Here is a 25,460-nt window from a genome sequence, read left to right as displayed (position 1 = left end):
TGCAGATGGGGCAGAGTAGAAGCCCCTACATTTAAGCACTGGTTACGCGTCATGCTATATTGCAATGAACTACTACTACTTTATTCCACCTGCTCCCAGATACCTCTCAACCCTAGCATATTTGGAGACCCCTCAGATCGCATTTACTTACTCTTGTTGGCCGAGCAGATGATGATTCTTAGGACACTGATGAGGGGCGGTGATTCTCTTGGGCGTGATGGCTTCCTTGGGTTGAGCCCACAGCTCCGTTGATGAGGGGCAGTGATGCTCCTGGTCGGTGGCTTCCTTGGGATTGGGGCAACAGCTCCGTTGATGAGGGTCAGTGATGCTCCTGGTTGTGGTGGCTTCCTTGGGATTGAGGTCACAGCTCCGTTGATGAGGGGCGTTGATGCTCCTGGTTGTAGTGGCTTGGGATTGAGGCCACAGCTCCGAACATTGGACCTATATATTTCTGCTACGTTTATGCAGGCCCTGTGTTGCCTGTATTACATGCCTGGACTGTAAATGTTGGGGGATGGCTTCTGCACATGTATGGAGATTCATTTTTGCTGATTAGAATGTGATGTTCTCCCACTCTGTAATGGAGGAGTGCTTGACATATAAGTCGTTCTCTCTATAATGGTACATGCTGATTGTGACACAGTTCTATATCCTGGTCCTCACAGGTGTTGTATTATTGCACTGGTGAAATGTACTTTTGAGCAAGTTAAAATAAAAAAATAAAATAAAAAAAGGAACTTTAAACTATGAAGTATGCATCAAGGTTTTCTCACAATAAGGATCGTTATGTCCAATGTCTTACATTTAGGTGAGGTTTCTCACCAGCAGGTGCTATCCCTTTTCCAGTTCTCTGACAGTTCCGCCTCATCAAGAATTACATTTTCTCTTACCCTTAATTTCTCTAACCAAAGCATTCTGCAACGGAAGAAATAATGGGAGTTGTCAGGCCTATCAGATTTGTACTTTTAGTGGCGGCACCATTGATGGTGAGCGGGATTCCACGCAGTGTTTTTTAATTGTTAACATGTGGGCTGACATGCACAAATTGGCTCAGTTAAGCAGCCGGTGGCCGGTTTAGGTAAGAGTGGTGTGGCGGTGGGGCCAGGTGGGGGGCCGTATTTCAATATACGTCCACGCGGGAAAATGAAATAAATAGTTAATTTTCCCTTGTGGTTGTATGTCGAAATCCCCCCGCCATGGGCCCCGCCGCTCTTACCTACACGGACCGTGGCTGCAGTTAAGTTGAATGTCTGCATATTATTACCCCCAAATGTATAATTCCTGGTATTTTGCTTCCTCCCCCCACCCGAGAACTACAGGGACCCCAGTAATGATAATCAGGGGTGTAAAGCAGGTCGCGGCAGCGTAAGGGGTGGCCAATCCTTCATGGAAGCCCTAACCATTCAAGAGGGGCCCCATTCAGCCCAAGGTCAATCAATATCTGTGAGATATGGGATATTCGGGCCCCTCATCACATTCTGTGGTGGGGGGGGGGGGGGAGGCGGTTCATTTTGAATTACGCCACTGATAATTCCAGGATGAGGAGGGAGGAATCTTTGAATTGTAATAGACCACTCATAATAAAGGCCTGTGATGCTGCCACTTAGTGGTATGGAGAGCTTTACAAAAACGGAAATGCCAAATAAAAATAAATAAATAAATAGCTTACCCGGGGGCCTTGTGATTGCTGTAGTTGTCTCGCCTGTTGGAGGAAAGAGGATGGCATTTTAATAAATGTTATGGCTGCATCCAGAAATGGCTTTACATTTTCAGTAACAAACTTCTGTGTGCTTTTAGGATAGATTGAGTACGACAACGGCATCTAGGGTAGGTAGCTATGTTTACTGCCACCTCAAACACAGAGGGGCATTTTTACAAGCCCCTCTATTAAGACATTGTAGAGGCAATAGGGGCTTCGCCTTATTTACAAGGCAGCGTTAAGCCACTTAACGTGGCTTAACGCTGCCTTGTAAATAAGGCACCCTTTCATGCTATACTTAGCCTGAAAGGAGCAGGCAATGGGTGTTGTGGTGGGCGTTTCACCACAACACCCATTGATTTTGATGTTGCCCCATATTTACAAGGGTGGCGTAAATATGGTGCAATGCCACAATTAAGACCAGGGAAAACCTGGTCTTACCCTGGCGCAACGAGGAAATATGATTAATGTCTCCTCGTTTTTGCTGTTTCCATGTGTGCTGCGTTGTGTAGTTTTGCAACTTCTACGAGTGCGGCACTAAACAGCACACATAGAAGTTACAAAACGCCATTTAAAGATTGTTTATGCACATAAAAAATCTTCCCCTGCAACGCTGGCATCTTTGCTCTGTGGTGCAAGGATGTCGACGTTGGCGCTAGTAAGCTAAATTAGCATCAGCCCAGGGGGAAACACAGGGCCGCACTGTATTCTTGTGAATACGTTGCAGCCCTGCGTTTCAGAAATGACAGAGCGTGGCGTTAAGCCAAGAAGGCTAACGCTGCGCCCCGCCACTTCCTCCTAAATATGCCCCCGAGTCTTTCACAGGAGAACCACAAAATGTGTGCAGCCTCCATAGGGGGGCTTTACCATAAACAGGAGAATCTGATCCATAGTATTCACAGCTTTGACATCACTGCAGCGAAGTAGCACACTTGGGGCCCGATGTAGGTAAATCTACATTTACCACTTCATAAATACCGAATCATACCGAATCGGTATTTATGAAGTGGTAAATTAGAGGGGGGGAGATGTAGGTATTTCAGATTCGGTAAATACCGAATCTGTAAGATTCGGTATTTACCGATTCTGTAAATACCGATTCGGTATCCCCCATTGCTTCCTATGGGCCTTGAAGCCCATAGGAATCAATGGGCACTACCGAATCGGTAATTACCGATTCGGTAATTACCGATTTGTGCAAGGGTGCAGGGGGTGTCACTTTGACACCCTCTAGCACCCCCAAAACAGGCATGTGAGCCATGTGGCACACAGACATGCCCTAAGGGCATGTCTGTCTGTCACATGGCATAGGTGTGCATGCACACATGTGCATGCACACCTGGATTCGGTATTTTAACACCCAATCGGATTGGGTGTTAAAATACCGAATCTGAAGGGCCTGTGGGACAGAAAGTAGTCCCACCTACATCCCAAATTTAAAAATCGGTAAAGTTACCGATTCGGTATTTTTGCGATTCGGTAATTTTACCGAATCGGTAAAATACCGAATCGGACAAAAAAAGGTCCCCTACATCTCAGTAGGCCAAATACCGGTCGGAAACGGCCGAAATCGGCCGTTTCCGACCGGTATTTGGTACCTACATCGGGCCCCTGTTCTTTACTGCTGTAACATCATAGCGTAGGAAAGCCATACCTTGGCCATGTCTCCCACGTTCCACTCCTTTTGTTGGAGGGTGGAAGGGATGATGCTAATCCGCAGTCTCCGACAGGTCTCCACAGACCTAATGAAAGGTAGAATGGTGGATGGTGTTTCACCATCTCCTTCTCTGCCCAGAGCTGTAGAGACCCGAGGGAGGTGGTTGAGTAGTGGGCCAGGATATGGAATCTACACCCACCACCCCCTCCTGCCGCCTGAAGGCACAGACCTTCCAGTTGATCTCTGCCATGCTCTGCAGTAAGAATGTGCCAGGCCAACTCCAAAGGATAGTGCCTGCTCCTCCTGAAGCAACACATCCGGAGTGTGAAAGAGAAGTGAAGAAAGGCTAGAGGAAGGTGGGAGATTTCAGGTATATTTGTATGAACTACATTTCAAGGATAATGAAGAGCTGGCAGGAAAGATGCGGGGAGAGGGTGGCAAAATAGAAAGCAGTTCATATTTGTTGGTGGAGGTAAGCAGTGGGGGCACTGGCTAGGGCATCAGACAGCCATATATTGTACGAGTCTCAAATCTGCATCGCCAGAGCATGAGATGGGTGTATGGAGGGATATGATAAGGGGTTTAAGCAATGTAAAGTTATAGATCAGTAGTTGAGTATTGGCTTGCAATGGTTTTTAACAAAGTCATGTTTTAAATCCCATTGTTCCAAGTGACTCCACGTATAGATAGCTCAGTGTGTGTTCCCGCTATCTAGGACTCATAAGAAATCTCTTGGTGGAAGGGTGACTGCAAAAATGCTTTTTTTAAATGTACAAACGCCGAATTGCGATTGTTGCCGAAGCGCAATGATCGTTTGCGATCTACTTCCTATTTAGGGGCAGATTTACAATTACTGGCGCATCCCTGCAAATTAGCAGGGATGCGCCAGTAATTGTGCGCCTCAGCTCCGCCACCCATGATGCGCCGCATTTACAATGCGGCGCACCATGGGGCAAAAACAGCACAGATGCGTCAGGCATCTGTGCCGTAAAGGCGGCGCATTGCTGGAGTTGCGTCACAAGCGCGACGCAGCTCCAGCAAGGTTCTGGGGGGGCCTATTCTTCCAATGCTGTGTCAAGCCTTACGCCCCCCCGCGCCAGAACGCCTACTTATGGCGCAGGGCTTTACAACGTGACGCATCTCCCAGATGCGTCATGTTGTAAATACCCCACACCATGGCGCATCTTTTGCGCCACCGCTGCGTCACATAAGTGACGCAACGGCGGCGTAAAAGAGGCGCAAGGGGCTTGTAAATCTGCCCCTTAGTATTTGAATGGGGGTGTTTAGGGCATCCCTTCTAAGTACAGAAACGCAATGGTATGCTTTACTGCCAATTCACAATTTGTGGCGACCCCCATTTGTAAACGGGAAGCGGTCCCCATGTGGACTCTTCCCCTTTGAGAATGTTAAACAAACTTTTTTTTTATGAGCAGGGAGTGGTCCCACAGATCACCGACTACTACTAACAAATGAAACTTAAACTTGCTATTTTATTTTTTGAAATGCATCCCATTGTCCTTTCAGAAAAACGGTCTGCATTCCAAAAAATGTTTTGCTTTATTCTAAAGCAATCACTGACATGATATGGTGGCCTGCTGACCCCTGCAGGCCACCATCCCTATGATGGCTACCATTCCTAATGGGTCGCAATCTGCCAGCTTTCTCATTAATATTCATGAGGTTGGTCAAATTTGCAGCCCACTAGGAATCACCAATGTATCAAAAAAAGTTACATACATTAGAATGGCGATTTGTTCATTTCGATTTGGAGACAAGTGCAATTAGAAAATCTTTATTCCTAATGTTAGTCCTTCTGGACCTTAATGTTTTTGAAGGGCTCTAAACTGCATTTTGGGACGTCCTGCATATGAAATAGTATGGTAGTAAAACGTGCGCGTTGTGATGATGCAGGCAATGGTTTGCTTTCATCCTTAAAGCACTGCACTTGCTTAATTAGCATCTATTTGTGCAGCAAATGTTCATATAAGCTACAGAAAGTGTCTGTCATTAGTTATAGGCAGGGCCATTGGAATTATGTGATGGGAAGGACCAAATTATGCTTCAGGGTCGACTAAATTATGGGGCAAGAAAAGGCAAACCATGCAGCGTAGTGCTGGATATTTTGTTATATTATCACTTTATTATTTTAGCATCTCTACACACAGTTACTGTCTAGACAAAGATTTAATCCTATTAGTAAAACCAGTCAACCTTTTTGTCCCTATGTTTTAATAGCTTTTGGTCTGTTTGTTCCAGAAACATGTTTTTGTTAACATCTGCAAATTATGCAGCATATGATGGATTATGTGGCAAATCCACAATCATGCGAAAAATGCTGTGGCTGCAGATTTGCATAATTTCAGTGCCCTTGGTTATAGGTATATCTAGTCAAACCTAAGTCTTAAAGTAGAAAAACACGCCTATGTTTCATGGGCTGGAATCAAATAGGTAACATAAACATTATAGCAGATTTATGTTAAATTCAGGCAACATAGTGCTGCAAGGCAAGTTGCTGCGTTGAGTTGGGTGCAGTGGCGGCTGGTTAACTGTGAAAATGGTTGGACATATACCTTGTGAACAAGCCTGATCAACTAAATTCGTGGGGAACTGCTCATTTTGGCTGGTTCCATGAATGATTAGCTTATCCATTTCAGTTTTTTTGTTTGTATTCTTGTAGTAATTTTGATCCGTTATAGAATCTCCACTACAAGTCCCAGATTACAAAGAAAAATATGGATTCAATGAACTACTCGTGTAAATCTGTGAAATATGAGAGTTCTGCCTGTGGCGGGAGTGCTCAAGTCTCTGTTAAGGGACTCAGGGCCAGATGTAATAAAGTAAAGTGTTTGCGATTACCAAATAACAAATTTTGGTGATTCGCTATTTGGCAATGGCAAAAAAACATGTACAAATCTGTGTTTAATTCAGTTTGTGAATCTCAGTGTGTCGCAAATAGACCTACTCATTAATATTCCTGAGGTTAGTCTCGGTTTGTAACCCTTTGGGAATTGCAAAAATCACAGGGATTGTGGCCTGCTGGGGTCAGCAGACCACCATGTCTGCGATTGTTTTTCAATAAAGCAACGTATTTTTTTAATGCAGCCAGTTTACCTTAAAGAGAAATGGGATGCATTTAAAAAATCAAGGTTTCTTTTCATTTTTAAAGAATAGGCTGTGATCCGTGGAACCAGTGACTGCTCTTAAAAAATGTTTTTAAAACACTCATGAAGCGGAAGGGGTCCCTTGGGGACACATTCCCATTTGCAAATGGTTTACCACCTACTTGAAGTAGGTAGTAAAATGCAAATGTTTTGTGATAGCATTTCAGTCGCAAAACATTCCCACATAACATTGTGATTCGATATTAAGAAGGTACATCCTAAACACGCCATCTCTTTTTTTAATACGTCTGTTTATTGAATTTTTCAGGGTTTTATAATCACAGAGGGTCATACATGCACTATTTTCATATCATTACAGGAAGAAAAACATCATCAAACTATTACGGAGGTACATTATGCAAATACCCGGCAGCTGCCACTGCTGGCCCCATAATATTGCAAACCTGTAAACTCGCATAGATTATAACAGAGCCCCAGTTGACTCCTGCACCTCTTGGTAATCTGTGACAGATGATTATTATGAGAAAGGTTATCATTAACAACAATAACTGCTGAGCATATGCCAATTAAGATTTCTCAGGACCTGTTAGGTAGTATCTATGGCACACAACTTTTTCCTTGAGTTGCAGAGTTCCTTAACACCTAATTAGACAGCATATGTGATTTAGTGTACGTTAATACCCAGCAACAAAGGGGGTGTCTGCGAGGCGCATGTCACATCATTTTTATTCAACGTTAAGTGGTCAGCCCAATACGTTTTCTCTGGTGTGTGAATGCATGATGGGTGTGCATGTTATCGATACCCACAGGCGGCGCCACAGCACAGCCCTAGCTATACACTGCAAGCATATGCCAAGTGCGCTCCCCGCAAGTATTAGGGTGGGGAGGAAGGGGAGGACTGTCTGCCGCATGGACCCCCCAGAATAAGATGGCTGTGCGACTCCTTTCTCCCCCCCCTTTGAATAGGGATCCTTCCTTTTCTAGAATAGGGATTCCATCCACCTTCTTTTAAGATACTACTCGGTCTCATTACATCACTAAAGTGCTATGTAAAATAAAATTTTATTTTTACTTTGTGCAGTTTATGTTCGCGCTTGTGTTATAAGCGTGCTGCTGCCTTGCCCTAGACTTCCCAGCGCTTGTAAGCGCTTCGCCTTGCTCCCTCTCCCTTGCTTGGGATTGTAGACCACCCTCGGCTGAGTGTTGACGCCGAGGGCTGGGATCTCACTTCGGCCGTCATCTTGGGGGTAGGACTCTCCACCCTCGCGCTCTAGTAGCGCTATAAAAAGCTCCCCCCTCCCTCCGCGCAGCGGACGCGTACTGCGGACGCGCCGGACCTGCGCCGGAGTCGTGCCAGAGTCCTGCCCGTCTGCGCCCGTCAGCGTCCCGGAGGCGTTCGGCGTGGCAGGTACTTCTGGCCATTATGCTTTCCTACTCCGCTCAGGAGCTCTACTCCCTGCGCGCCGCGGATGCTGCCTGTCATTCAGTATTTCCTGGCCGTTATAGGGGTAAACATAAGTGCCCTGTATGTAAGTGGCATCCTACCAGGAACCTCCTCTCCACCCGTCCTATGAAGGATTGTAGCATTAAACATCTTTGTCTACTCCTTAATACGAGGTCGCTGCATAGACACACTCAGGAGATCTTCGATCTCCTTTCTTCGACCAGTCCTACTTGTCTGATGCTCACTGAGACCTGGCTCAACGAGTCCTCCCACCCGGACATAATGGCAGCCATTCCCTCTGACTACATCATCCATCGACAAGATAGAGACAAGGGAAGAGGGGGAGGAGTCGCCCTAGTTGTGAAAAAATCCTTTCCGTGCACGGTCACGCAAACAAACACCATTGTAGGGGCCGACTCGCTCGCCTTCACCCTTTCCCTATCGCCCCAGCAAGCGGTGAAGGGTCTTGTTGTTTACAGACCTCCGGGCCCTGTGGGATCGTTTTTTGATGATCTCCAGCAGGTTCTGTCGGTTCTTGTTTTAAGATCTGAGCAGTGTATATTGGCTGGAGATTTTAACTTCCACATGGATGATCACCAAGATGCTATCAAGCTGTTGGATATTACATCTACCCTGGGCCTGTCCCCCTATCTCTTCGGCCCGACCCATGATAAAGGTCATACACTTGACCAAGTCTTTTCCACTTCACCTATTATGGCTGTCACACTTCTACCGATCTTATGGTCTGATCACTGTCTCGTTCATTTCGAAATATCTTCCACTGTGAAACCAACGGTCAGTGCTACGAGACTACAGGGTAGCAGCCATAGGGCGTTCCATCGGGTGACACCAGATCTGTTAGCTCAGGCTCTGGTGGATCATCCTCTGTCTTACACGGGTGATCTGGAGAATGACCTTGAGAGTCTGCAATCCTGGCTCCTAGCTAGATTAAATGAGCTCGCCCCATTACAGCCACCTAGGTCTGCCACCCAACGGATCTCGGCCCCTTGGTTTACGGAGGAATTGGCCCGTCACCGTAGGCAATGTAAAGTCGCAGAACGGGCTTGGAGAGCCCAGTACGATACTGAGGCTAAACAGATCTATAAAACCATGATGAAATCCTATCATGATTTAATTCTTCAGGGCAAGAAATGCTATTTTGCCAAAAGAATTGAGGATGCGGCGAACTCCTGCAAGGAGATTTTCTCAATTGTTCGAGAATTTACCACCCCGGGCTCAATCTCAGCTCAGGGGACCTGGGCCAACACCATTGCTAACTTTTTTACCACCAAAATTAGGCAAATACAGGATTCTTTTCCTCCGAGACCAATGGATGGCCCGTTGACTCCGTCGATCGAGACAACTCTTCTGTCGACTTCAGGCCCAGTCCTGCTAGACTTCCCGCCCCTTACGGTTTCCGCATCCTTAGCCTTGATGAGGAACCTTAAATCGGGCTCACCGCTCGATCCTTGCCCAGCAAAATTTCTAGCGAGTATGGCAGATGTTGTCAGCCCTATAGCCAATCCCATTCTTAACCTCTCCCTGAGTCAGGGAGTTCTGCCTCAATCTTGGAAAAAGGCCATGGTTATCCCTCTCATCAAGAAGCCCAACCTGGACCCAGAAGTACCATCCAATTACAGGCCAATCTCGCTCCTCCCAGCACTTACCAAAATCTTAGAGAAACACGTTCATAGCGTGCTATCTAACTTCCTGGAGTCAAACGAGCTACTCCATGAGTCCCAATTGGGCTTTCGATCTAACCTAAGCACCGAGACGGCACTCTTGGAAGTCTCTGAGATTGTGAAGGAGGTGCTGGACACCGGAGGCAGGGTGATGTTAGTTATGCTAGACCTCAGGATGCTTCGTAAGTTCTTTCCTCTTCTATCTGAGGAACATCGGAGGATAACTGTCCAGGCACTTATAGGATCCAGACTGGTTTATGCAAATGTTCTATATCTGGGTCTGCCAGAATATCTCTTACAGCGCATGCAGGTGACCCAGAACGCCGCAGCTCGAGCGATTTTTGGCCTGCATCGCCGTACTAGTGCCTCAAACCTACTTCTATCCCTCCATTGGCTTCCTGTATGGAAGAGGATAATGTTTAAGGCCATGACCTTAGCCCATAAAGCCCTGCATGCCAATGGTGCAAAATACCTCCAGAAGAGGCTGGACTTTTACCGGCCTACACGATCCCTAAGATCGGAGTCATTGGCTTTGGCAGTGGTGCCACGTATTAAAAGGACTCGACTGGGCGGCCGGTCCTTTAGATTCCTTGCCCCCCAGCTATGGAACTCCCTACCGCTGTCCTTGCGGGCCACATCGAATCTGCTTGCCTTTAGGAAAGGTTTAAAAACTTGGCTGTTTTCTGGTTAGTGCGTTTCTCTTTTTCTTGGTTTCTGTCTCTTGTTACTGTTATGTTTTCCAGTTCTCTCTTAAGGTCTGGAGCATAAAGCGCCGGGACACTCCTTGGAGTAGCCGTTGCGCTATAAAAGTCCCATTTAACATAACATAACATAACATAACTATTTTTACTGTATTTTATACCTCTGAATTGTATGAATTGTATGAATTTAACCTTATTTTAACTTTGCTACGCATTTTTCGAAGTGTTTCATCCTATCAAAAGCTTACCTGGCTGAACTGCACTTGTCCTTTGTCTTGAGGGCGGGTAACAGGAGTTTACAGGATTGCCACACTTCCAGTAGTCCTGGAAACACCTTAGGGGAGGGCCGGCGGTTGGCAGGCTAGATGCTGAACACCGCGGGAGCTAAAAGCACTGCTGATGTGCTGCCTTGCGCAGCCCGGCTTACAGCAGGCGCGCCAAAGATAAGCCCATCTGCGCCTGGCCCGGGCCTAGGGCCAGTCACTCTGCCGGTTTCAGTTCCCAATCTACTTCTAAAATTACCCACTCCAGAGAACGGCAAGTAGACATCAACAATAGAAGTAAGTGCGGCTGGAAACCCAGCCTTGACCCTGAACCGTTTGTTGTACCTACTCACTGCCTAGAGTGCAATTTCCAACCCCGCCCTAAGCTTGTCCCAAAAGGGTCACGCAGGGCCAAATCAATTGTCTGCACCTTGAGTAATGCATGCTCGCTATGTAAACATGCCACTGAATTTGCCCTGTTTATGGAAGCTCAAGCCATGGACTTAGCTTTCATCACTGAAACCTGGGCAGATGCTGCCTCAGGCCCAGGCCTGGCCATTGCTGTCCCAATGAGCTACACTATTTTTAAGCAAGATAGGGTTGGAAAAAGGGGCGATGGGCTGGCCATAATACATCGAAGTAGTTGGAAAGTGACATTTAAAAAACAAAACAATCTGTCAACTTTAGAATCTCTTTTGTTTAAAATCTTAATTGACAATCGTTATTCCTTCATTGGCCTACTGCTTTTTCGTCTGCCAGGCTCCAGGGCGGGCTTTGTAAATACTTTGGGGCTGTGCCTGGATGTGATATCTCAGTCATCGGACTTCGCTCTTCTAGGTGACTTCAATCTACACCTGAAGATCCGTCAGACAGGACACTGTACATTTCATCGACACTATGAGTACCCACTCAGAAGGGCACTTATTGGATGCTATTTTCTCTAACAATAGTATTCTACAATGTCTTCAATCTCTCCCACTTACTTGGTCCGATTACAAAGCCGTCATATTCTCTCTCTCTCCTCATCAATTAGGATTTAAAAACTTAAGAAATAAGTATTCTAGATCTTTCCGATCATGGAACAAAATTTAACCTGTGACTCTTGAAAGCTCTCTAGCCCTAAATTCCCATAAATACAATAACGACCCGACATAGCGCCAGTTTCCTTTGAAAAGTGGATTCTCAACTCGATTGACCAGGTCTTACCTGAAAAATCCATCACTAACCAAGGAGCTAGGCGCTCGGAGCCCTGGTTTACTGAAAAGCTTAGACTCCAAAACCAGAACTGTCGCAGTTTCAAAAGGAAGTGGAGGTCTCATTATGATATGAATGACAGATCCTTGTATAACCAATCAATGCTAGACTATAAAGACTAAAGGATGAGGACAAGACCTGTTATTTCTCTCTAGGCTTAACAGTAGCTAAGAATGTGTCTAAAGAATTATTTGCAACAGTAAAAAAGTTAGCCAAACCTCCTGAAATAGCCAACTCTCCAGTAAGCCAGACTGTCTGTAAGTCCCTGGCTACGTTCTTTCAGGATAAAGTTAAACTAGTTTACAGTGGCTTCTCTACATCCTTGTCTCAATGTGCGACCATCCCACAAGTTACGTTGGTCATCTCTAACATGAAAGTGGAGGTCTTGGCAACAAAACCAAAATCTATGGAGCTTCCAGAACTATTACATTTTCCATTCCTAACATCTGATCAGGTCATAAAACTACTTCTATCTACCAAACCAGGATCCCCACTAGACCCTTGCGCCCCCCCCCCCCAAGATTGTTTAGTTTTTATCTTCTATCAGGAACAATCGCTCCTCATCTTGCCCCCATTTTTAATCAAATGTTCTCCTCAGGCATCTTTCCTACTAAATGGAAACTAGCATCAGTTCTTCCCATTCTTAAGAAAGCTAACCTTGAGGGGGCTGATCCTAATAACTATCGACCGATCTCAAGATCACCCCAACCCACTAAGATAGTCGAGAGGGCCATGAACACAGCACTATCTGAATATATCAAGACAAATGCTTTCCTGGATGCCACCCAGTTCGGCTTACGGAAACACCACAGTACGGAACTGGCACTGATATCTGCGTCAGAACAGATAAGGCAGACGGTCGATGCAGGGTGTAATGCAGCACTTGTGCTGCTTGACCTTTCTGCTGCATGCGCTACTATCAGCCATACAAAACTACTGGAATGCCTTGAGAGGATAGGCATGAAAGGAAAAGCTCTCACCCTACTTAGATCCTTTCTGTCTGAACGAAAACAACTCGTAGCGCTTTCTGAATTTAAGTCACACAACATTACACTACCTTGTGGGGTTCCTCAGGGCTCATCATTAAGCCCTACCCTTTTTAACGTCTACGTTGCACCATTGGCGCAGCTGATTAGATCACTGGGCTTCTCAGAAATATCCTATGCTGATGATATCCAAATTGTGGTGTCAGTGACCGGGTCACCATTGGACACGGCATCTTGGTTTTATACCTGCCTCCGTCAAGTTGGAGACAGGATGGCTACCAACTGTTTGAAGTTAAACTCCAAGAAAACTGAGGTGATACTCTTTGTCAGCAACACCACCTTTTGGTCCCCAGCCCTGTGGCCATTGAAACTGGGCCCTCTGCCCACCCCCTCAAATAATGTAAAAAACCTAGGTGTCTCCATTGATTTAAAGCTTACATCTGAAGGTCATGTGAACCAGATTACCTCAGCATCTTTCTATATGTTAAAACTTCTGAGAAAGATCCTCCCTTTTATTCCTGCTGATCTTCGCAAGCTGGTGATCACTGCTTTGGTCTTATCCAGAGCCGATTATTGCAACGTTTTTTTAATCAACCTCAGGTCCAAATGCCTGACTAAATTGCAGATCGTGCAAAATGCTGCTGCCCGTCTTTTGTTGAACATTCCTAAGCATAAATCGGCCACTGCCACCTTAAGAGAACTACACTGGTTACTAGTGAAGCAAGGCATTGAGTTTAAAGCCCTTTGCCTAGCATTTAAAGCCACTCATGAGGTAGGGGCAGTCTTTTTCAAGCAAAATTTTTGCCTGTTTGTTCCCGTACGTCAGTTACACTCAGTTAAGGCCTACTATCTGGTGACCCCTAGGTTTGAGAAAAGTGCCTGGGGCGGTAGAAGCTTTCTAGTCGGGAATACCAAACTCTGGAACTCTCTTCCTCACAGGCTAAAAGACTAAACTCACCTGTTGACCTTCAGGAAGTCGCTGAAGACATGGCTGTTTAACCTTTGACTCTGAGTTAAGACTCTACGACATATGTTTACTTGATGAGCTAGCGCCGTGACACCTTCGGGTAATTGTACTGTGCTCATAAATCTCTTTTTCATTTCATTTCAGGAGAGGTTGCCGCAGCAGCCCCAATGATGTCTGCCACATCTGGAATTCTTGCACAATAGCCTCCCATTGTGTTGCTATAGGTACTTTGTGTATGTATAGGCATTTATATAGCGCACTACTTACCCGTAGGGTCCCAAGGCGCTCTGACGTCTTAATGTCTTCTGATGAGACCTCTGATGTCTTAAGTACAAAATGCTTTGCCCTCTGCTCTGGCCCATGTCAGCATTGACTGTCACCATGCCATTAGAGCAGGGGGACCAGGGCTTTTCTAGCTTTTTGTGATTGTTTGCTTGGCGGTCAGCATACCCAGATCAAGGAAGCAAGAGGTGGTTTTCAGTCTCTTACCTCTAGGGTAGATATGTAATGTGCACTTCTCCCATGTGCATATCAGTCGTCGGTCTTGACCGCTACCAAAACTGCGCAGACCTGCTTCAAGTAAGTGTGCAGGGCTGAGCAGGCCCGCTACATATACAAAAGGCCAGCATCTGGTTGTTGGCAACTGGGACACATCAGTTCCGACTGCCTGTAGAACTTATTTCTTTTTTCTGGAGTAAGAAAGTCCCTGCGCATTACATAGAATTGGATGAGCCTAAAGCGCGGGTTGCATGGGATGTATATGGGACTCTTTAATATCTGCAAAAACAACAGTTGATGGACAGAATGCAGAACAATGTCATACATTCGCCCCAGTGCAGAGACCTGGGCCTAAATCCATCGTTTTTTTGCACTCCACACCACCCCAGTTCAGACATGGCCATATGCAAATCAGCCTTGACCCAGTGCCTCATGGGAACAGTCCAGCCCGAACTGCCAAGCCATGTCTTTCCTGGACCGGAATCAAGCATCCTAGGACCGGTTTCTGTCTATCAGCATCTTCAGCCAGGATAGCTTGACTCCAGTGGTGTGGAGAGCATGGGACTCACGTCTGAGCATACCCATCCCACTCGGGTGACAAATGCAAAAACAACAGTTGATGGACAGAATGCAGAACAGTGTCATACATTCACCCCAGGACAGAGATCTGGGCCTAAATCCATCGTTTTTTTGCACTCCACACCACCCCTGTTCAGACATGGCCATATGAAAATCAGCCTTGACCCTGTACCTCATGGGAACAGTCCAGCTCGAACTGCGAAGCCATGTCTTTCCTGGACCGGAATCAAGCTCCTAGGACCGGTTTCTGGCTATCAGCCGTCTTCAGCTAGGATAGCTTGACTCCAGTGGTGTGGAGAGCATGGGACTCACGTCTGAGCATACCCATCCCACTCGGGGTGACAAATGCAAAAACAACAGTTGATGGACAGAATGCAGAACAATGTCATACATTCACCCCAGTACAGATTTCTGGGCCCTAATCCATCGTTTTTTTGCACTCCACACCACCCCAGTTCAGACATGGCCATATGCAAATCAGCCTTGACCCTGTGCCTCATGGGAACAGTCCAGCCCGAACTGCCAAGCCATGTCTTTCCTGGACTGGAATCAAGCATCCTAGGACCGGTTTCTGGCTATCAGCCGTCTTCAGCCAGGATAGCTTGACTCCAGTGGTGTGGAGAGCATGGGACTCACGCCTGAGCATACCCATCCCACTCGGGGTGACAAATGCAAAAACAACAGTTGATGGACAGAATGCAAAACAATGTCATACATTCACCCCAGTACAGGGTCAATGCTGATTTGCATATGGCCATATCTGAACTGGGGTGGTGTGGAGTGCAAAAAAACGATGGATTTAGGCCTAGATCTCTGTACTGGGGTGAATGTATGACATTGTTCTGCATTCTGTCCATCAACTGTTGTTTTGCAACAACCTGATCCTTTCAGAAGCGGTCGCTCCTCACACTGCCCCCGGCCAAGTCTTGAACGGCTGGTATCGTAGCGCTATACAGCCTGACTGCAACCCGCTACCTCGCCTTGCACCCACAAGCGCCTCTGCAAAATTGATTTATCCGATTGATACCGCAGCGCTAGATTGCCTGATTGTTGCCTAATTTAATTCGCTCTGTTGAACATATCGTAGCGCTAGATTGCCTGATTGCTGCCTAATTAAATCTGCTTTGTTGAACATATCGTAGCGCTAGATTGCCTGATTGGTGCCTAATTAAATCTGCTTTGTTGAACATATCGTAGCGCTAGATTGCCTGATTGGTGCCTAAGTAAATCTGCTTTGTTGAACATATCATAGCGCTAGATTGCCTGATTGGTGCCTAATTAAAATTGCTTTGCCGAACATATCATAGCGCTAGATTGCCAAAGTGCGCTTTTACAGTTGTGCTGTGTTGCCTGCTGTTTTCTTCTGTGTCTGACTGTAACATTGCATGGCGTTGTTTCTGTTTGTGCCCCAGTCCTGTTCCACTTTGGCTCGCTGCCATTTTGTTGTTATTGTTGTGCCTCCCTGACCGGATTCCCGCCCGAACCTGCCTCCCAGCTGCCCCTCCCTCGCCCCTCTCCCTCCACTATCCACTTATGACAGATGCATCTGCGTGCAGCGTTCACGCGCAGCGGCCGCGCCCCTTGCGCGCCGAAGATGCACCAAAGGTAAGCCCGTCTACGCCCGTCCGCGCCTGGACCGCGCCCAGCGCCAGAACCCCTGGTCTACGCAAATCCCATTCTACCCGCATAATATACGACGCCGCAACGCTCACAGCACTCAACCCTGGCCCACTCCCAAACTGCTACCAAGCCGCACCAGGACACACCCATGGACCCTTCACCTGCCACTCCTGCAAGTTCGACTGAATCAGGAGCCACACCAAATCCACAAACTCCAAACAGAGCTCTGATACCAACCACCTAAAGTGCCTACTGCTCAACACCCGCTCAGTCCACAGACACTCCGTCGAACTCTGGAACCTACTTGACACTACATCGCCGGACGTCGCCTTCCTTACAGAAACATGGATGAACGCCTCATCAGCCCCCGACATCGCCATAGCCGTCCCGGACACCTACAAGATCATCCGAAAGGACCGCATCAACCAAACAGGAGGAGGCATCGCCATCGTCCATAAGAACACCATCCGCATCACGACCAGCTCCGACGATAACCTCACTACCGCCGAACACCTCCACTTCCAGATTCACACCGACCCCAAAACCACACTCAGAGGCACCCTTATCTACAGACCCCCAGGACCCCGCACACAATTCAACGAAGACATCGCTGACTTCATCAGCCCACATGCCCTCCCATCCGAGAACTACATTCTACTGGGAGACCTCAACTTCCACCTGGACAAGGAAAACGACAACAACACCACCACCCTTCTGGACAACCTGGCCAATCTCGGACTCAAACAACTTGTTGACACCCCCACCCACTCTGCCGGACACACGCTTGACCCTATCTTCACCTCCAGCAAGCACAACTCCTTCGATCACCCCACCACTCTCCATTGGACAGACCACAGCTGCGTTCACTTGCACTACAAAAAATCCACGACCCATAACCCCCCAAAACCAATCCCCCGAAGAAACTGGAACAAAATCACCACCGACCAGCTCTTCTCGTCGCTTCAACAAAACCCCCCTGCCAATTCATCGGACCCTAACCTGGCAGCCACCAACCTCACACAATGGATCACCCACAGCGCAGACGAACTAGCACCCTTGAAAAACCACCTAATCAAGCAAGGTAACAAAAAAGCCCCCTGGTTCAACGATGACCTTAAGAAATACAAGAAGCTCTGTCGAACCCCTCGAGAAAACCTGGGGAAAAAACCCAACCAGTGACAACCTGGCCTCCTTCAGGAACGCCACCCGCAAACACCACCAACTCATCCGATCCACCAAGAAATCAGCATTTAAGGATCGACTTGACAACAATGCCCAAAACAGCAAGGAACTATTCAACATCATCAAAGAATTCACTAACCCCTCCGCAGGCACTATTATTATTATTATTATTATTATTATTATTATTATTATATTTAATTTTATAAAGCGATCAGCTACCCGTAGGTTTCCCGGCGCTAACTCAGAAAGCAAAAAGGGAAAGGCAGGAGGGAAGAAGCTTACATGTTAAATAGCCAATGTTTAACCTGTTTGCGGAATCTGAGATAGTTGGGTTCCTTTCGTGACTGAAGGGGGAGAGAGTTCCAGAGTGCAGGGGCTAGCCGGCAAAGGAGCGGCCTCCCACTCTGGCTTTTTTGATTCTCGGCACTGAGAAAAGATGTTGGTTGGATGAACGCAAAGTGCGGGGGGGACAGTGGTGATGGACCAGGGATATGAGATATGGTGGGGCCAAACCGCTGTTGATTTTGTGCATAATGCAGAGTGCTTTGAATTTTGAACGACATCACCCCCTCTCAAGACCTCTGCGACTCTCTATCAGCATTCTTCCACAACAAAATCGCCGAAATACACAACAGCTTTCAAAACCAGTCCGAAGACCAGCCCACTCCACCCACCTCCGAACCAAAGCCCCCTCTAACAACCTTTATGCCTGGAACCCAATCACCACTGAAGACACCATCCACCTGATGAATTCCATCCACTCAGGATCACCAACCGACCCCTGTCCTCACCACATCTTCAACAAAGCAGACTCCATCATCGCACCCCATCTCCGAGACGTCATCAACTGCTCCCTCAACTCCGCCACCTTCCCGGAAAACTGGAAACATGCCGAACTCAGCACCCTTCTGAAGAAACCCACGGCTGACCCAACCGAACTTCAGAACTACCGCCCCATCTCGCTCCTCCCATTCCCCGCCAAAGTCATCAAGAAAGCCGTCAACAGTCAGCTCACCACCTTCCTCGAATCCAACAAATCCCTCGACTCCTCTCAATCAGGCTTCCGAGCCAAACACAGCACCGAAACCGCCCTCATCGCAGCTACAGATGACATCCGAACACTGCTGGCCAATGGAAAAACAGTTGCTCTTATCTTACTTGACCTCTCCGCAGCTTTCGACACAGTCTGTCATAGCACCCTCATACAATGCCTCAGCAACATCGGTGTACAAGGAAAGGCATTGGACTGGATCATATCGTTCCTCACCGGAAGAACCCAGAGAGTCCGCCTCCCTCCTTTCAAATCAGAGGCCACTGAAGTCATCTGCAGCGTACCACAAGGATCATCACTCAGCCCCACCCTCTTCAACGTATACATGAGTCCCCTCGCATCCATCGCGCGCCAACACAACCTCAACATCATCTCCTACACAGACGACACCCAGCTGATCCTCTCCCTCACCAAAGACCCAAACACCGCCAAAACCAACCTACACGAAGGAATGAAAGAAGTAGCCGAGTGGATGAAGAACAGCCGTTTAAAACTAAACTCGGACAAAACAGAAGTCCTCATCTTAGGATCATCCCCCTCTGCCTGGGACAACTCATGGTGGCCACCGGGCCTCGGAACCGCACCCACACCTACGGACCATGCACGTAACCTGGGCTTCATCCTGGACTCCTCCCTCTCGATGACCAGACAAGTCAACGCCGTCTCATCATCCTGCTTCAACATCCTACGAATGCTCAAAAAAATCTTCCGTTGGATCCCCACCGAAACAAGAAAGACAGTCACCCACGCACTGGTCACAAGCCGATTGGATTACGGCAACACCCTTTACGCCGGAACCACAGCCAAACTACAGAAAAAACTCCAACGCATCCAAAACGCCTCTGCCAGACTCATTTTAGACATCCCTCGGCAAGCCCACATTTCCGACCACCTGAAAGACCTCCATTGGCTCCCTGTCAACAAGAGAATAACGTTCCGTCTCCTCACCCACGCACACAAAGCCCTCTACGACCTGGGACCCGAATGCCTCAACACGCGTCTATCCTTCTACACCCCCTCCCGCCAACTATGATCAAGCCCTCGCCGCAATTCCGCGCATCCACAGATCCACCATGGGGGGAAGATCCTTCTCCTACTTAGCGGCTAAAACCTGGAATTCTCTCCCCACCCACCTCCGCCTCACTCAGAACCACCTCTCTTTCAGAAAGCAACTAAAAACCTGGATATTCAATAAGTAAATCACCACCCTCCCTCAAGCCCCTTGAGACCCTCTGGGTGAGTAGTGCGCTATACAAATTTTTGAACTTGAACTCTTTAATATCTCTCATATCTTTAGCTGCCGCTGGGTGGAGTCGCAGCAAGTCTGCGAACCACCTGGTAAGGTGCCTATCCCTGCCCATCACATGTAGGTATTGAATGGTGAGGTGAGTGGACTGTTTTGTATTCATGTCACCCCATTCACTTCTGAGGGGCACTAATAGTGAGTGATAGCGAATAAACTGCCAGGTGGTAGGTAATTTACTTCATCTAGTTCCTCATATTGTAGCAGCACCCCATCTTGGTAAAGATCTACCAGTGTCTGTACACCGGCAGCCAGCCAGGGCACTAAATCTGCTGCTGAAACCGCTCCGCACTCTCTAGGCCTACCTTGAAGGGGCAATGCCAGTGTTTGGATGGAATATGCAAAGTATATCGGCTAAGGACTGAGGCGCATCTTCTGATGCTGTGTCAGATAACTGTAGCCCCGCCATCTATTTTGCCACTCACTGGAGTTGAGATGCTAAATAATACTGCTCTATTTTGGGAACCGCAAAGCCACCCCTACACGTTGGAAAGTAGAGTTTTACAAGAGCCACTCAACAGCGGGATTAATTTCAGATGAATTCCCTCATCCCTGATTCGAATTTTCTGAACATAGCCAGCGCCACAAAATGGGGCCAGTGCCACATAATGGGGTAAGTTGGTAAAATAATACAGCAGTCTAGGGAGTACTACCATCTTCAGTAGAGCAACCCGGCCCGCAACTGGCGCGAGAAGCGTGCGCCAAAAGGTCATCTGTGAGTGCAATGTAGTGATTGCCCTCCCCAAATTGCCCTCCATTAAATCGTCTTGAAGATGGTAGATGAATTCCTAAATAGCGGGACATATCAGGTTGCCAGGTAATGCACAGCTCATTAAATCGGAGTGACAGATCCAATTGCCCTTGATTAAAGGGATATAGACAAGATTTTCCCCAATTTACACACTGCCCTGACAAGGACGCGAATGCCCTAAGCACATGTCTCAAGGTAGATGGAAGGGAGCGCATAAGAGCGCACAAGATAGATCGGAATATCGTCTGCCTATAGAGACACTGCGTGCACACCATCTCCTAGGGGTATTCCCCACTCTGCGTCATATTCTTTAAGCACAGCCACCAGAGGCTCCACCTCTAGTGCAAACAACAAACGGGATAGGGGACACCCCTGCTGGGTGCCAGGGTTTACCAGTAGGGACTCAGATATGCAGCAGCCTTCTACAGCAGCCGTGCCAACCGAAAGTAGCGACCCATGATATCAAGTTTTGGAAGGATTTTGAAGAGGTAATCCCATTCCAGGAAATCAAAGGCTTTTTCCAGGTCCAGGACCAGGCAGCCAGACTGTGGCCAGCACCAGGAGTAGTAGGCAGAGACCCTGAATAATTGGAAGAGTTGCAATCAGGTGCTGCAGGCTGCTACAAATCCATTCTGGTCAGATCCCACCAATGACTGCACCAGTGGGGCCAGCTGGTCCGACAGCACTTCAGCCAATATTTTATAACCTATGTTTAACAAGCCCAATGGGCGGTATGAGCCAGGGTCAGACCGGTCTTTGCCCGGCTTGGGCATGGAGACAATCAGTGCCTCTCGCATAGAAGGGGATAAGGTGCCAGTTTCAAGTGCTGTGTTAAACAACAGCTGCAAGCGTGGTATCACTATGGGAGCGTAGGTTTTGTAGTAATCAGATGAAATACCATCCGTGCCCGGCGACTTGCCCAAGGGTAAGGCCCTTATCGCTGTGCCAATCTCCAGTGGGATAATAGTTTTTTCTAGTTCTAACAGGTGAGCCTGATCTATGACCGGAAATGTGATTTGGGAGATAAAGGCATCTAGTTTTGATTCACTAAATGCGCTTCTCGATGTATATAGGGCCCTATAGTAGCGGGTCATTCCGCATGCATGGCATCTTGTGTAACTGACATCACAGGCATTGACATCACTTCCTGTTTACATGACCGGAAATGCAGTTTAGCGCACTAGCCCCCGAAACCATCTTCCAGCTCTACAAAAGGCGGGGCTGGATGCGGATGCGCGGCAAAGGCAAGCCCGTCTGCGCCTTGTCGCTCCGGACCGCAGCCAGCTGCCAGGACCCCTTCTCCTTCCACCTATATTCCTGCGCCCGATCCGGTGTGTCTATACGGTGAGTGACTAAAAATAAATGGCTATATTAAAATATTCTAGTCAAGACTTAAAAAAGTTAAATAATCTCCATCTTAGACAGTCAGTTACACTGGGAGATACAACTATCAGCAGGGTGCGCAACATATAATGTGTTAATGAACCAGCTCCACTGAGCAAACCCCTAACATCTTGTAACCCAAACACCACCAATATTCCGCAACCATTAAAGGCAATATATTTCAACGTGCGCTCTATTCCAAAGCACACCGTTGAAATATGGAGCCTCATGGATATGGAATCACCAGACATTTGTTTTGTCACGAAAACATGGTTACATGAACATACTCTCACAGATGTGGTAATTGCCTTTCCGCCCCAATACAACATAATTAGAGTGGATAGAAAGGAGAAAAACGGTGGAGGCCTACTTATAGCCAACATCCTTGGCTATATATTTTTCATACAATTCCCCTAGAAATACATAATGCATGGTTTATGCAGATTGAAAGGGAAGTTGCCAGATTTATATGGTCCTACAGGCAGACACGTAGATCGAATACATTTTTATCTCTTCCTAGGGAAAGGGGCGGTCTTGGTTTAATTAATTTTAAACTATATTATTTAGCAGCTTCTTTAAAATATTATTGGCCTTTATTTGGTGTTATGAAAAAGGGTGATATTGATCCTACTTATGTGCCTTCAATATTTGAAAACTTGATTGGTTCACGGGCCAATGGCTGTTTGTTAAAAATATATTAACCTAATTACTTTAAAAAGACTCGCCTTAAGACTGTTATAGCAAAATATCTAAATTGGGTGTGGATCAGGAAAAAAATAGGGCTTGGCAGATTTAGTATATCCAGGGGTACTCATAGTACGGCCCCCAAGCCTTCCTGGGCGGCCCGACCTTGCAGACACTTGTGTTTAAAAATAGATACATTATATAGTGTTCGCAAATATAGCCGCAGCAGCGCGGACTCAGACTCTGCTCTGTGGGGGCCGGGGGATTCCAGGGATTGTCACAGGGGAGCTGCAGGGGCCTAAGAGGTGAAATTCAACAACGCCTCATTAACATGTAAATGGTCTTTTAAAGACCCATGAAGTACTTGGTGGGGCTTTGTGCGCGCGAGCTGAGGAACCTGTCGCTGCCGGGCTGAGGGCTGACACACACACACACACACACACACACACAGGTGAGAGGACAGAGAGGGAGGGAAACAGAGAGTGGGAGGGAGACACAGAGGGAGGGAGGGAGACACAGAGAGATGGAGGGACTGAGACACAGAGGGAGGGAAACAGAGAGGGGGGGAGGGAAAAAGAGAGTGCGAGACAGGGAGGGAGACACAGAGGGAGGGAGACACAGAGAGATGGAGGGAGGGAGGGAGGCACAGAGTGAGGGAGGGAGTCTCAATCATTCTCAATGATCTTTATTTCGTTGCAATTGCATCATAAAAGATATACAAAAACACAGTATATTTAAAAATGCATATAAAAATACATAATACACATAATATACGTGGCCACAATATCATCAACAAATATACAGGATATATAATTCAGAGAGTGCTAGTGCATGACCAAATGCTATCCCTAACCTTCTCGGTTAAATCACGGGGGTGAGCTTAGAACAATCATCAATAAATATAATTAAAAAGAAGTTTAAAATATTTACATGGTTAAAAAAACATTAAATTGATTTATAACAGCCAGACACTTAAAATGCCAGTGATGATTTTTGCCTAATGAATTTTACTGCCAAAAGGAATCTACTGATACCAAACACTATTACTTGACTAGTGTCCGTAAGTAATATTCTTCCTGCTTCCTTATACGAAGTTGTTCCAATATTACGGCACAATGGCACTATCCATTTTTTTCTAGTTTCTGCATAGCTTGGACAGAAAAACAAAATATGAAAAATGTCTTCTCTTGCATTATTTGTACATAAGGTACATTTGTCGTTACTGGTTTTCCCCCATTTTGACTCGGTTTCCCGAGTTCTTAGTATACCGTACCTATACTTTATATACAAGGTTTTCGCTAAAGGGGGTTGAATCTCATCAAGAAACATTTCAAACTGGGCTACATTTTTCACCAATAAAAATCTTTCGGTTAAGGGGCCATGTGCTCCAACATATACAGCATCATGGCTCGCTAGAGCCCAAAAAGAGAGTTTGACTATTTTCTTTGAGGACACAGTCAGTAATTCTGGTTGACTCCAAAAATGGGATAAGCCCAGTTTTGTTAACCAGCTTTTAACATGTTTGAACCAAAGAATCTTATTACACGTGTCCAGTTCCCGAACTTCAACCAACCCTTTTTTATATTCAGACAGCTCTGGGGTAATCCAAAACCTGACCCATAACAATAATGGTCTTAATATTGCATGTAGGTCAGTACGTCGTATGTTCATATCAAGGAGTACGGGTAATAGTGGAGTACTACTAGGAACTTTTAATAGTCCCCTTAAAAACCTGTTCTCCATGATTTCAAAAGTCTTTCTACACACGGGTCCCCAGAGTTCAGCCCCATAAAGAACCGCTGACTGAACCTTGCATTTAAACAATTCTAACGCTGGGGTAACTGCTTTGTTAGCACAATTATTGTGCCTTTTCAGTATTGGTAGACAATTTTGTTTGAAGACAATTTTAGATTTTTCTAATTGGGGTCTCCAACTTAAGGATGAATCTAATAGTACCCCCAAATAAGTAAAACTTAGTTCGTAATCAAGTTTTTCTCCATTCAATGTTAAGTTTTTCCTGAAACTTTTGTGAGGATTAAGTGCCATATATTTAGTCTTTTTTACATTAACTTCTAACCCTTTTGTAATACAATACTGCTGGAACCTATCTAGTAAAGTCTGTAGGCCCGAGGAGTTTGAGAAATGAGAATCGTGTCATCCGCGAAGAGGAGGGCCGAAACTCGATCCCCCCCCAGGCGAGGTGAGTCATTGTCACAATTCTCCATATGAACTGCAATATCGTTAACATAAAGGGAAAAAAGTGTAGGTGCCAGCACGCACCCTTGGCGTACTCCCCTCTTAATAGGGATTTCACCTGTTAGTTCACCATTAGGACCCCATCTTACCCTGGCATAGTTATTCTGGTGTAACCTAATCACTAGTTTCAAAAGATCATTTGGGAACCCCTGCTTTTTCAATGATTTCCACAATAGGTCACGGGGGATAAGGTCAAAAGCTGCTCGTAAATCTACAAAGGTAACATATAAATTACCTCTGCGAATGATAACATATTTCCAGTACAAGCAGCATAGCCTTAATACCTGGTCGATAGTCCCAGTCTTTTCCCTAAACCCTGCCTGATACTTGGATAAAATCAGGTTTTCCTCTAGCCACGTATTTACGCGGTTTAGAATA

General features: G+C 46.6%; 1 protein-coding gene across 1 annotated transcript in view; it reads right to left on the bottom strand.

Annotated features, from left to right (window-relative positions):
• LOC147659516 (transmembrane protease serine 9-like) overlaps window positions 1-25,460 on the bottom strand; it is a 680,763-nt gene that overhangs the window by 284,959 nt on the left and 370,344 nt on the right. The window contains exon 7 of the mRNA XM_086951678.1: window positions 1,670-1,702. Coding sequence (XP_086807804.1) covers window positions 1,670-1,702 — 33 coding nt within the window. The remainder of the gene's footprint in view (window positions 1-1,669; window positions 1,703-25,460) is intronic.

The sequence above is a fragment of the Lissotriton vulgaris genome, unplaced genomic scaffold (assembly GCF_964263255.1).
Source record: "Lissotriton vulgaris unplaced genomic scaffold, aLisVul1.2 SCAFFOLD_428, whole genome shotgun sequence".
NCBI classification, from domain to species: Eukaryota; Metazoa; Chordata; class Amphibia; order Caudata; family Salamandridae; genus Lissotriton; species Lissotriton vulgaris.
This window is presented reverse-complemented; position numbering and strand designations above follow the sequence as displayed.